This window comes from Mixophyes fleayi, chromosome 3, assembly GCF_038048845.1.
Source record: "Mixophyes fleayi isolate aMixFle1 chromosome 3, aMixFle1.hap1, whole genome shotgun sequence".
Classification (NCBI taxonomy): domain Eukaryota; kingdom Metazoa; phylum Chordata; class Amphibia; order Anura; family Limnodynastidae; genus Mixophyes; species Mixophyes fleayi.
Window position 1 is genome coordinate 151,149,122 of NC_134404.1, and position 14,629 is coordinate 151,163,750.

Sequence of the window (14,629 nt, forward strand, 5' to 3'; positions counted from 1 at the left end):
TTTGTGTAAAATACTGTTGCTTTTTTCATAAACAAGGTTGCTCATACATCTTCAGAATTTTGTTGGCATTAGCGAATAGCAAACCATAAGCTTGTATGCTGATTCTGTGAAAATAGAACAATTATATCTTTGTTGTGGGCCCTCAGCCCTTTACATTTTCTTTTGTATTGCCACACGCTTCACTATTCATTACTTGCCGTTTTTGCTGTCTGCATTGCAGAACAGCATGATAGAGGGCATGCTTAAAATTGACTTTGCCTTCTAATTACATTTCTCCGCTATATAATATTTACCATATCCTTCTCAATATTAGAGACAGATACCCTCTTATCACATTGACACATACTGTCACGGGTCACATCTTTCATTGCTCCCTGTCAAATCCAACCTCATTGCTTCCTCTCAAGCTTTGTCATTCTCTATGCCTCCTGTAATCTCTCTTTGCGCTCTTCATTGCCCCCTGTCCTACCTGATTGCCACCCTCATGACCTTTTCTCCTGTCTGGTTGCCATGTTCACTGCATTTCTTCCCACTGTAAACTTTATGGCCAGCATCTTATAACATGTTTTGTATTTGGTTGAAGCTACTCTATCTTGTCCATTGGTTTTATGTTCTTCAAAGTTCTAGATTTGCTCATATTTGCAAAATACTTATTCTATCACTTCTAGTTTCAGCCTGACTTACAATGTGCTTTACACTCCATTATTAAATGTTTATAGATCCCTACCTCCATTATACTGCACTTGTGCAAAATATGTTTTTGGTCATCTAAGCTGGCTTTCTCTAGATCTTGCTTCATGAGAATAAATGTACAACTTTTGACACTGTGCAGTAGGTGGTCTATGACAGTGTTGACTTTTATAATATGCTGTTCCTGCGTGTTTTTATAGAAAAGTGTGACGACTATGTAGTATATTTAATGACTGATTGTCATATATGAATTCAACAGAAAATAACAATGTGAATATTTTATGTAAACTTGTAATGTAATCTCAACTTGCGCTTTGCTAGATGACATGAGTTTGAAGTTATGTAAGTGTCATTCATTTTTTTAAACTAGCCAAGCCTGGGATAGCAGAGCAGAGGTGAGAGATTCTCTGAGGTGCTTAAAAACATATATTTTAGTGATAGATAATTTACTTTGGAGAACTCTGTGTCATTTTGGGAATCATTCTGACTTAATTGAAAATGCAATTCCTAAGGTGAGGATGAAGAGCCTGTAAGAAGGGTTTAAAATCTTCTGCTTTAGACACTACAGTGTGCATTTTCATGAGGGGGTCTATCAAGACTGAAATGTCCCGTTTTCTCAATTGTGGTCCCTCACACACCAGGTCTTAACTAGTAATTAGTGACTTTGATTTTATTTCCTATTTTATTTTCTAAAACTTATTTGTGCAACATATTGTATGTCTTGTTAATTTTTGTAACTACGACTTGGAAGCATTTTTTCAGATTAAATAAATTTAACCTAGTGTGTTCTTAGTGATTCTTTGTGAACTTACGAAGCCCAGGTAGGCTCATGCTACATGTGTATATGATTTAAGTGTGAAACATTAATAAGTAGTTCTGGTGAATGTAAAGACACCATAAAAAATCCTTTGTGGTGGCAGAAAAACAGGTGTATTCATTGCTAAGTGACTAATGTGACGCCAATCACGGCCAGCTGTTCATATTGCTGTATCTGGGAAAGACTGGGCGTTCGTGACATAATAATTTGAATTTCTATTGTTGTCCATCACCCTTACCTCTTGCCGGGCCACACCACAATCCAGTCCTGATCTGGGTCATTCTGCACCTACTGTTCTTCTTCTCCCCCCACTATGCTCAGAGACTAAATGTGATTATACACACTTCCTTTCTGAGCATCATTACAATTGGCATTCTAGAATGCCCGCCCAGATGCACTGCATTCTGAGGCAGCAATTGGATTAGAGTATCAGCACTGCACTTACACTGTCTACTATGAGCACTCATAAAGGACTCAAAAGAGATAACGCTGCATTGCCGCAACTAGATGGTGTTCAGGATTAACTGTTTGTGGGGATCTGAGCATAAAGTTTGTATGGCTCACTGTGTTGTACCACCTTATTTGTACTACTCTATGGCAAAGTGAGATTTGAGTATAGAAAGCATTTATGGTATTTCTGAGCAACAAGAAACCCCCAAAAGAAACCCTCCTAACAAAAACAGTTTTTTCCTGCTTTATGGCATCTTCCAGTTCATGCAACCTATGGCTCATTTTAAATGGCATGTTTATTGATTGACATGGTATTATGCTGTGAATTATTAGAGGAGCACATTTTTTCCTGATCATGAATAGAGATGGTCTGGCAAGAGCTGATCAGGGAGTCTTTAGCCGAAAGTTACATAACTCATTGTACACACAACTGCAAAAGTGAAAAACAAGATCCTGTATTAAACCAGTGAGCAGATGCACATATTTAGTAAGAATATGCAACCAGTTAAATGAATGTCTTCCTATGGACATGACACTAAGCAATTAGTACTATAGGAGAAAAGAAATCTAATTTTATAATGAGGGGGTCCGAATACCTAGGAACTGCCAATTATTCTTCTTGCACTCAAATTGTACCACCCCAATTAGACATCATGATAGAGTTAACCTAAGCTTAACACCTTCTTTGCTCATCTCAACCTATTTATGTTCCCTTTTGCTAAGCATTGTCTAGCTTCAGGGCTTTTAAATGATGTATAACGCTTTTGTGAAGACAAACAGGAAAGAAAAGAATGGGGGCATTCACACAGTATGCACTAGAGGAAAAAAATGGAACAAATAATATAAATAAATATATATATATATATATATATATATATATATATATATATATGAGAGAGAGAGGGCTCAACATATATTTATGTGTGCTTGCCCTTATAAATATGTCTAGAGACATATAGGATATGTATGTACAATAAGCACATTTGGGCATTTTAATAAATTAATAACGTGTAGTGTAGTGAAATTATGTGGTGTTATTTAACTACAATAGATGGCTTAAAGCTGACGTCTTATTGGTTGGTGTGGGAAACAGTCGTCATGGCTCTTTGCACCACATTATTGAAAAGCAAAAAGAGAAAATTAGAAATATGCAAAGATAACAGTGTGATATGTACTGTGATTATCCACATTATATTTGTGTTGGGTATTATTTTTCCAGTTATAGTGTGGCTACCATGCAAATAGCAAAGGGAATTTTGGTTCTTGAACATTTTATGGGCCACAGATCATTTGCTCTAAATACATGCCATGTGCATATATTTGTGATAATCAAGCAATACAATTTAAAGAGATGTATCAATTCCTAGATTGAAACAGATCATTAAACTGAAATTGAAATCATACTTTGCTTGCTTGACTAAAATCAAAATAATTCTGTTAAGCTCATGCACAAAATAAAATTAGTCAAAGTAAAAGTGGTGGCTAGTTGAAGTTTTTTTTTTTTAGAAATGCTTATTTCATATTGCATATTTTGTATCATTACAAAGTTTTGCTTACAGGAGAGAACCATCTGGATGGGGTAGTGATCGACCAGACTGTGGCTGAGATGACAGGTTGTGAGGGACAAAGCTGAGGTCAATGGGTTGGACGATATAGAATTGTGAGGGATTAAGCCAAAGCTGATAAGCAGGAAAAGAAAATAAGACTCTTTGAAGCACTACCAGTGATACAAATGTTCAACTTAACTAGTGTTAAGATTGAGAGGAGTAAGGGCCTTATATGGGCTACACATAGGCGAGGTCTCTTAGTCCTAACTGACTTAAAATTTAGCAAATGTTGATTGCAGCAACTAAACAAGAATAATCAGTTGTAACTGCTACCAGCAGTTGTCTGTCATTGTCTGTCTGTAACTGGTTTTAAGGTGGATCCTCACAGTGGCCAAAGTGCCACCCTGCCTCTTCCTCTAGGAGCAGACCCCAGGTTTGGCAGAGGGCAGCCTGCTTGGTGAGCAGAGCAGATGTGTTAACATTAGTCAATTTACTCCAAGTCTTTTAGTGCAACAGGTACTGCACACATTTCCCGAAGTCAATGATCAAGTTGATGATGAATTTCTGGTGGCCTTCAACCTCTACTGCAAGAAGAGAAACCATCTTTAATCTTGGAAATGATTTATCCTCATTTTCAGAAGGGAGACATGAAAGACCAGGTGAAAAAGGAAGGAAGGTGGTAGCCGTAACCTTTATGCTGCTGATTTTAACCTCTCGCTGTTTGGGTATGGATGAATGTACTTAGGCTTAAATGAGGGCATCTATAGGGCGATGTTGTGCATGAAAATCCACACTTTATTGCCCAATGACAATAGTAGTTCATCCCGTCTCCTTTGATCTTTAAACCTTTTTTGATTAGCTACAACCATCTTCAGCTGCTCCTGCAGCCTCTTCCACAGTCCCTGGATATCTTGTACATGCTTGTCTGTAGATGAAACCCCAGACATGGCATGGGAAATTGAGATGACTCATAAATAAGGTAGAATGGGGATACCCTCAGGGTGACTGCCACCAGATTGTTTCATGAGAAGTCACTCCTGCCAGAACCTTAATTGTTCTGCTGCACACACACTGAAGAATTTTGATACCAGGAGATCTTTATTCATTGTGGTGGGGAGACTTGTTGGAAGACCTGCACACACTTGTGAAATCCAGTTATTTGACATGCTCAGACAGCAGTCCCACAGCTCTCCAAATGCTACATAGAAAGCAGAATGAGCAGGGTGACAATACATGTTAGTATCCCACAAATTGCAAGAATTTCAGTGACTGGACTACCACGGTCTTGCTTATTGGGGAAGGAACTTTGTATTTCATATCAGCTTGTAGCTGGCTGCTCATAAACTGATCTTTCTGCTAAGTCATTGTTCAATTTGACTACACATCTAGGTCAGATCAGATCCCTCCATTTAGCCCCTAGACATGACTGGTGCCTTTTAGTGCAGGCTGTGGTCATCTTTTGACTGCATTTACAGACATGTCCATAATTGATTGGGTCAATTTCAACTGGATTCTTTTTGTGCATGATGGCAATTTTCTGAAGACCCATGCTGTGATATCAGGCCACTCACCTAATATCAACTGTGGTCAGGGCCATATTAACAGCATTATAGCCCCCACTCAAAGCAGTATACTAGGTTCCTGCCTACACAACCAACTGACATATGGATTCTACTATTTACTTGCCTGAGGGGGCTTAATTTACCTTTCCACTAGAACAGTATTAGACCTATTATGTGTTTCTGAACACGTCTAGAATCTGATTGGTTGCTAGTGGCAACATCTCTACATTTTCAAACCCGCAGTTTAGTAAATATACCCCATAGACTCTGATGCTAGTTCCCGAAAATCAGACACTTACCAGCTATTTAATCCCAATTGTAAAGCGCTACAGAATTTGCTGGCACTTTTTAAATAAATGTTGATAATGATGTTGATGATTTAATGTATATAAAGTGGTATCTACATTCATATTTTACTATTTAGTAGATTTTGCAGGTATGTAAAAAAAGTATGTACTTAGCGTACACCCTTCTGTCTCCAGCATCATTCTCCACTTCACAGCTGTGCACCTGTCACTACGGACAGATTTCATGGCTACTATGCAGGATCAACTTCATAGTAACCCAACAGAAATCAAAGTCACTTCTGGCATACCCTGACGTTGTACTCATGGAGACCAAGCAGTCTGAACTGGAATTCAGTAAAACACAAGGTTCTTCTTACCTTGGATTAGACATTGCCTTGATACAGAGAGATCCTCCAAAGGCCCAAATGGTTTAGTGTTGTGCCGTTTTTGCTTACTACTAACTTTACCTGCTACAAACAGACAGAAATATTGTTGATACGCTTGCTCTGTAACCTCTCCATTCATGAAAATGAGAAACTCACAGGTAGGAATATCAACAATACTACTAAGTGTTTGCAAAAATCTCACCTTACTAAGAAAGATAAGTACAGTAATGGATTGTTATAGCCTTCGTGTGGACCTATCAGATCGGGCAAACACACCACCAAGGGTAAGTAGAACTTTATATTCAATCGTATTTTAGTAATCTCCACCCAAATTGAAAAAATATATATAATTTTAGGTATTTATTATCAACTTGAGTCAGTACCTGCATTTCTGTGTAAAATAATTTAATAATGTCAACATTTTTGCTTTATTTTTTTGTGTTTTTGTATGCAATATCATCTGTAAAAAGGACTTGGCATCTGAAGTATTTTGCAATTAAAAATTTTCTTAATCTGTAATACAGTACTCTAGACAGCCTTCTCAAATTAATCACATTATTTTAACTTATCATTTACAGCATGTGTTGGTGAATAAAGTTTCCCTTACATTTATTGTGCATTTTGAATTATATATTGAGAGGGAGAAATGATTTTGCTTAGCTTTCCTATGCTTTGTAATATCTATTACTATTAAACAAAACAATTGATAGCAAATCCTGGTTTTAACGGAAAGAGTTGCTGGGGAATCACATTCTCTCTTGCTGTCTAACTAGCAGATGGTGGCATATTCCTGCTACATGAACTTATTTTCAAGATTGGCATTGCCATTCTATATACAATCTTTCAGGCCTGCAGCCCATCAGGTTGATATAGCACCAAAGGAACCAACTTCTGAATTGTCCTTCTGTTAGCAGCAGTAGAAAATAAAATCCCTATATCTCTCAGGTACTTTCTAAGGTGATAAATTGTGCAAAACACAAAGGGCTAGATTTACCAAACTGCGGGTTTGAAAAAATGGAGATGTTGCCTATAGCAACCAATCAGATTCTAGCTTTCATTTATTTAGTGCACTCTACAAAATGACAGATAGAATCTGATTGGTTGCTATAGGCAACATCTCCACTTTTTCAAACCTGCAGCTTAGTAAATATACCCCAAAGTGTCAATAAGTGTCACATGACCATTTTTTTCATATGTATTCCTTAAATGATAATACAGTGGTGAAAGGTGTAATAAAAGCTCTTTGGTGATAATAAATCATATCTGACACCTGGATAGCATGGACTAAAGAGGAAGAGACTGATGGGGAAAAAAAAGTATGGGTGAATTAAAAGCTTGATTGCTAATGGCATATTTGGATGTAACATGTCACATTTGTATTCAAGCACTGGTATATCTGACTTAAAGAAGAGAATGTAAAGGTGTATTGAATACTTCCTATGGGACCAATATCCTGCAGAGGTGAAGGCCCCAGACAATTATGGCCGCAGTAATTAAACATTGCTACTACCTTATAATTGGTGATTAGGATTTAGAGTTCGGAGGACATAAATAATGTTACCCTTGACATGCAGACAATAAATGTGGAGTGATGGTTTTAGTCTCACTCAGAGCTTAAAACGAACTGGAACATGACCCTTTTTCCCACTTTTTCTCTCTGTCTGTAGAAGCAGCCCTAGAATGAATACTGAGTATGCTATGAAGGAAATTATTTTTTTTATTATTAACCAGGTTATGACCCTGGATTTGATCGAATCCATCCATTACCCTCCAGCTAGGCAATATTGTCCAGGGAGGTGCCCAGGTCACTATAGAGCACAGAATAAGAAGAGGCACAAGCAGAGCACTCAAACACTTTATTCTACTGTATCTATTAAATTAATGCTCAGCACAGCGCTTGGCTGCTACTACCTACCAATACATGCATTTAAGCAATTGCAATTTACAAATAGAAAGAGAAAATGTTTACAACAGGGATTTCAACTGGCTTTATGAGACATACTTTACCCATAGTTTTCAAATGAAGCCAACCATTCAAATATCCATGGAGACTACAAATGCAGGATAAATGAAAAGTGGAGACAATCTAATGAAACACATGAATGCACATAAAGTATGTAATGCACTGTTAGGAAATTGCAGACTTCCCAGCACACAGGGGGTTAAGACTGCTATTCAAGACTGCTTTACTGCACAATGCATCATTTCAGAGTACAATCTTTCAGCCGTGCTCTCAACCTAAACAAAGCAAGAACAAATACGATGCTAATTGTAGCCTTACTGAGAAAATTGCTATTGTTTCCCATGCAGACAGACAGCGGTGTGAAGGCTGATAAGTGTTTTCATCATAGCCTTATGTCAATTAATCTGCAGCAGGGATCACGCTGACAACTCATGGGGTTATTGCCGTTCCTATTATTTATCCTGCGAGTGGGAAAAGCATCAAATCCTTGTTTTTCTCCTCTGGAATTTTGCACTACATTCCATTTCTACATGCACATCATGTACATATGTGGCTAATGTTCTAATATTACAATCTCTCAGCTCCTCCCTGATATAATTGTAATCATAGTGGTCATTCGCACTCCTACATATATCACCTGCTCGTAGTGTTTCAAAGGATCAGTCTTCAATAAATAATTATTATCCACAGGTTTTCAATGAATCGAATCCTCTTACATCCATTTTGTGCTGCACTCTTCAGCTCTAGGGAATTAAATGGTTAACAGCTATGATCTCAATCTGTGTGCTCTCCATGTCCCTTTCCCCCCAAGCTGCTCTTAACAGTCGGCAATAGTCAGCCCAGTGGTGGGAAATGAAGGTAGAAAAAACTCCCAGACTGAGAAAATAACGTTTTTGGGACGTGCCTGCTTTGAGCAGCTGTATGACATGTATTCGCAGTCCCATACTGAAACTGACACACACACACACACTGCTCCAGTGTCTGTCTCTATACCCCTGCATTGCTTCTTCTCACAGCATTCACGAAGCTCCCTCCCTCAGCAGACAAGGATTATTGTAGTAGCTAGCTTCCGAATCATCAATACTTTAAAGGAAAATAGAAGAAAGAAGACAAATCATTATAACAAGCCCCTTACTTCAGCCACCAACATCTAAATGTTAAGTGAGACTGACACATGCACACACAGCTTACTGTTTCTGTGCCTCTCATTTCTCTCCCTCTTGTCCTCCGTAATCTCAACATTTAAACAGATTTCTTCAGCATCAGCTAAGGATTTTTTTTTTTCTACCTCAGTGGGAGGGAAAAGGCGAAAGAATAACCAAATCAGGAGCACAAGCCTCCCCTCTCTACTCATCATCAGCATCCGATAGCTACAGTATCCCTCTGCCCGCCTGATCACTGGATTGTGATGTTGGACTTTCTTTTCACTCACCCTTCAATCAAAACTGCATCATTGTCTCACTTTCCTTAATTCTTGCAGAATCTGAGGGGCACTTGTTTTGTGGCTTGGCAACAAAAAAAAACCCACAGGGATTTGATTGCTACTTCTATGGAGGGGGTTCATATTCTGATTTAAACGTGATCAAGATGGGAGTGAGGAGTTCCGATGAAAAGGAGGATTTCCTTCATTGTTTTTGGAACGTGAGCCTGTGCTAGGGTCCTACAGAGATAGCCACAGATTTGAATTGGAAGGTAAGGTTGGTTGTCCCCAGTCATATCCTATCAGGTTTTGTTCTTATTAGTCTGATGATTTGGATTTCCAGAAATAGAATGCAAATGGTGAAATCTGAAATCAGATGATAACCTAACAGAGACCTAAACGACTGTATGCATCTTCAATTACCATCTGTAGTTTAAAAGTTAGAGGAGTCCCTAAATCATCCCTTAGTGTAGGTAAAATCAAGTGCTGACACTGGGCACCGTTATTATTTTTTTGGTCAGCAGGGAGAATGGGCCTTTTAGCCCCTTCATTAATTACTGTACAACACATTACATACCCACCTACAATGAAGAGGTTAATATGAAGTTGAGATAAGAGAAATCTATGTTAGTCTTATACTTAAAAAAATATGGCAGTGGAGGCATGGCGCCGTCTAGGTTTCAGTAAAATAGTGACACTTAAAAAAAAATCTGTTTGGGGAATATCCAAACTAAAATGCCTGTTTGTTTTCTCTAGATAAACTATTACTGACAAAATGGGAGATGCTATGTGCTCTAGGGAGACAGCAGTGCAATTTCATTTTTTTTTTTTAAAAAAAGGAAAGAGGAGGGGGTTAGATCCGCTTAACTTGGCTCTTGTGATGCTTTGAGGATAATTAAATATCTCTGGATAGTTTGAAACCCAAGGGGATGATTTTGTAGTGAACACATTGGTAAATGATTGCCACGTCTATAAGTATAATCCTCTTTAACGTGTATGGAATAAACAAGTAGATTTTTTTCTTTAAAAAAATGAAAAATCAACTAGTTTTCTTTCTCATTGTTTTATAATTATATGAAATGCCAGAGATTTCGTGACTGATTTGATGATGTAGATATTGTCACTTTGGCACTCAACGCCTACACTATCCTGAATGACACTGCGCAGAACTGCATTGCCTGCAAGAGGGAAAATACAAGGGATCTGTTGTCTTCTACCATTTCATACATGTTTCACAAGATCCTTGATTTAAAGATACCATCACAGCTAATGTGAAATACAGATTACATTTACAAAGAAAAGACATGTTCTCTGTTCCTATGGAAATCTGCTGCTCTTTGTAGCAGCTGTTAAATTGTTTGGAAGTCCAAGACCTCAATGCAAGGATATATTTTATTCTTCCTTTATGCATAACATTAAATTGACTATTAATACAATCATTTACATGCATGAAGCAGAGTTGGTGAACAGTTGTATACATTTTAGGTTCTAGGATATTTTCAGTTATAAACTCAAACTCAATACACAGATGTATCTTTGCTGAGTGATACTGGTGCAAACTCGAACACTAACACTATATTTAACTTTGCAGTCATTCTGCTGGCTTACATCTGGAGTGAAAAGCTTCAAGATACTTTTGTGGTGTTTTTGTTATCAAGAAAATAACTTGTCTTAGCATGTGAGTGCTTTGATGCCCAAAACTAGCATGAAAGCAAAGGGTTAAAATAATCAATGGGTAAATGGTAATGTGCATATTATGTACCTAAATAATCTTCAATAAAAATGTAGTTATTTGTAGGCAGTTTTTGATTTTGGAAATTAATGCAACATGGCTTTGGCTGTGGAAGAGCACATCTGCCAAATCACATAAAGCTATGGCAGACAATATGTTCAGGAGTAATTAACTGCTTGATTTCTACCTAAGTACACTACTTTTGGGTGTTAAACAGTACTCTCATTAGCATTCGCTCCATGCAGAGCAATTAATTCACAGAACCATTCTTTTTCCCAAGAGGTTATGTCATTTTACATTGCATTTCTTAGGTTCATTTGCGCAGCTGAATCTAAAATGCGGTTTCACGCAGGCAGCAAACAGTGTCGATTTGCTACTATGTGATATATTTTATATTACATGCCTAAACAGTCAGGGCATCATATCTTTATATAGCATGCGCTTTTCTATATATCTCTCTCTATATATATATAAACTATCTTAGGATACAGTGTGAACAGAATTTGAACCTTGTTATAAGATGCTTACAAATCCCATTTTATATTGCACTATAGTATGCTTATTTAAGATATATATATAGAGAGAGAAAGAGAGAGAGAGAGAGAGAGAGAGAGCGAGAGAGTAATAAGCCCACTTGCTGTCTAATGACATATAACCATTGTAAATTCTCTAATTGCAGAACGAGACATACAAACCTATTTAATGATAAATGAAATTTGCATACAACACCATATGGTTTTGTGTTACTCATTAGTTGATGCTAATGTTATGAAGCAGACCTATTCCTATACATAGATGTAACCTTACCATTAACAAAGTAATGTTTTATAAAACATTATTTTAGATTTTTAAAGACGGTATAGAGCAAATGCCCACATGGTGGCACTGTTTGCACACGATTAAATCAATTCCATGCGTGGAAAAATAAAAAAAATATATATATGCTCGCCCTTCTTTTTGAAAAGGTTTATTTTTAAGCTAGCTTGAGTCTTGAAAACAGCTGTCTAGAATATTGTCAGGAGCCCTATTTTCAAATGCTAGCAGAATTCTACTTGCATTTTGATTATATTTTGTTTTCTACAGGCCAAATGACATAGGATGAAGGCTGTTCGTAATTTGTTGATTTATATATTTTCCACCTATCTACTGGTTATGTTTGGATTTAATTCTGCCCAAGACTTCTGGTGTTCAACATTGGTTAAAGGAGTCATTTATGGATCGTATTCGATAAGTGAGATGTTTCCCAAAAACTTTACCAACTGTACGTGGACGTTGGAAAACCCAGATCCAACCAAATATAGCATCTACCTGAAATTTTCCAAAAAGGACTTCAGCTGCTCTAACTTTTCTCTTTTGGCTTATCAGTTCGATCATTTCTCCTATGAGAAAATACAGGATCTTTTGAGAAACAACAATTCCATAATGCAGTTGTGTGATACAAAAAATGCCTTTGTGTTTCTGTACTATGATAAAAATTTCATTCAGCTACGCCGGATATACCCAATTGATTTCACTGGATTACACAAAAGGGAAGAAGACCAAAAATCCTTTTTGGAGTTTTTGGTATTGAACAAGGTGAGCCCCAGTCAGTTTGGGTGCCATGTCCTGTGCACTTGGTTGGAGAACTGTTTGAAATTGGAAAATGGGAAAACAGAGCTATGTGGGATTATGTATACAAAATGCACCTGTCCCCAGCATTTAGGAGAATGGGGAATAGATGACCAGTCTTTGGTGTCTCTAAATAATGTGATATTGCCCCTAAATGAGCAGACTGAGGGCTGCCTGACCCAGGAGCTTCAAACCACACAGGTCTGCAACCTGTCAAAGGAAGCAAAACGTCCACCCAAAGAAGGTAGGTTTTGATTTCTAATCACCTTAATACAAATGACATAGCCAAATTCATTGATTGTTTAACAAAGTAAAACATTGCCATAAAAGACAAACTGCTCATATTGTTTTCATGTACAATGATAATCCAGTCCACAATTATATGTATAGGAAGCAAGCAATGAAATGCACGCATATGGTAAAATTATTACTACTTAACAATTACATACAGAAAAATAAAGAGTACTGAAATTAGATTGCTATTTCCTATACTTGCTCTACAGAAACGGGTTAATAGGGGCATGTCATAAAGTCTCTAGCTTAAGCCTTATCATATGTAATGGATGTGGACATTTGAAATGAATTCTCTATTACAAAGATTTGTGCTGTGCTAAAATCATGCATGTCCCTTATACTAATGTCTGCATGAAAGCAAAGAAATAAAACGAGTATGGCTCATATCCATGGAGAGATACGGTAATAAACGAGTTCCAGGTACAGCTATTTCACACTCTAAGCCCTCACATCCTTCCAATTTCATTTGAAACGTTTGCTTGATGTTGTCCCCTCTAACACTCTGAATGGCAAAGATATGTATGACCTCATGTGCTCTGCAGCACTGAATGGGTTAAGCAGGGGCTAGATTCAAGGTCTCATACAAAGTGTATATTAACAAATTACATTTGGATTCTAACTTACCTGTAGTTTGGTAACAATCTTCATATCACGAGCACTGTGCTGCATACAAATCTGAAAAAAAAAAACCATGAATTACCTGTTATTATTTTAGGAGATACACATTTTCTAATGCTAGGTCAATTTCACTGCTCCTAAAAAGAGAAACTTTTGCAGCTCATAGAGAGCACAGTGGTCACAAACTTTCAATGCCATTAAAGTAGTACCTTTTATATCCTCCATTGTTCACCTCATTAGTTTCAATCTTTAAAACATTTTTTAAATCACATTATTTTGTTTCCAAAAACATATGTGGATCCAATTTCTCTTGCAGGAAAGGATTTAAGGATCTATGATTAAGAAATTATGTTTATGGAGCTTTGTTTACCCAAGAGCTCACACTTGATGTACGTACAAAGGGCCGGGGTGCATGAAACACTCTAATATGGGACGCTTAACATGCATCCAAATGTGCTAAATCACGTCACTCGTCAATGACTAATTTTGTTTCCCTCTTTACCATATTACTAGTGTACAGAGTGTTGGGTATATAAATCTGTGCTCCTGCCATTAGACAGGTGATGATGGTGTAGACAGAGCTGCGGGCCTTCCAAAATGTCCTTAGGCCTAAAAGAGTTGTATTAAAATGTTCTGTACTTATTAGAAGGCAGATACAATTATCAACAGCTGTAGGCCAAATAAAATATTAAAACTAGACCTAGAACGATATTTCATAGTCTGCAACCCCATTAATAAAATGTCAGGCTTTAGGCATAGGTTGCATTACCTATAACTTTTCTGGATGCGGAATGATAAACCTTTAACAGATTTCATGTCTATTAATCTGTTTACAGGAGAATTGATATAATCATCAGTCCTTAGATAGGAAATACTATACTGGGGATGAAAATAAGTCCTCACACTAATATAAACAATATCATACTCGGCTCTATGACCCAATGAGACTGATCAGGTACACCTTGAAAGGAATATACCAAATGACTTCCAACAGTAGGGGAGGGTGGCGTGGACTGCAGCCATACAGCAGGTGGGTAGACATGGGGAAGTGTGGATTGATCTATGGGTCTAGAGTGGACACTCTGAAAGAGGTTGTTAAAAATATCCCCAGGCAAATTGATAATGGAATACATTAAATGGGATTGATAATGCTCTATCATTTCTTACATCATTTTTCCTTTTGAATATTCCTCAAGTTCTACACAGCAAAAAAGTAGCATAGACCTATGTGTATCACTTATGCTTTTTACTCAGC

The 14,629-nt window shown here is 37.3% G+C and overlaps 1 protein-coding gene across 3 annotated transcripts in view; it reads left to right on the plus strand.

Moving 5' to 3' along the window:
- Positions 1–9,089: 9,089 nt before the first annotated feature.
- Positions 9,090–14,629, plus strand: part of ADGRB3 (adhesion G protein-coupled receptor B3) — a 716,821-nt gene continuing 711,281 nt past the window's right edge. For all 3 annotated transcript variants that reach the window (XM_075202577.1, XM_075202578.1, XM_075202579.1), the window contains exons 1-2: positions 9,090–9,394; positions 11,938–12,706. In XM_075202577.1, coding sequence (XP_075058678.1) covers positions 11,953–12,706 — 754 coding nt within the window. In that variant the 5' untranslated portion in view covers positions 9,090–9,394; positions 11,938–11,952. The remainder of the gene's footprint in view (positions 9,395–11,937; positions 12,707–14,629) is intronic.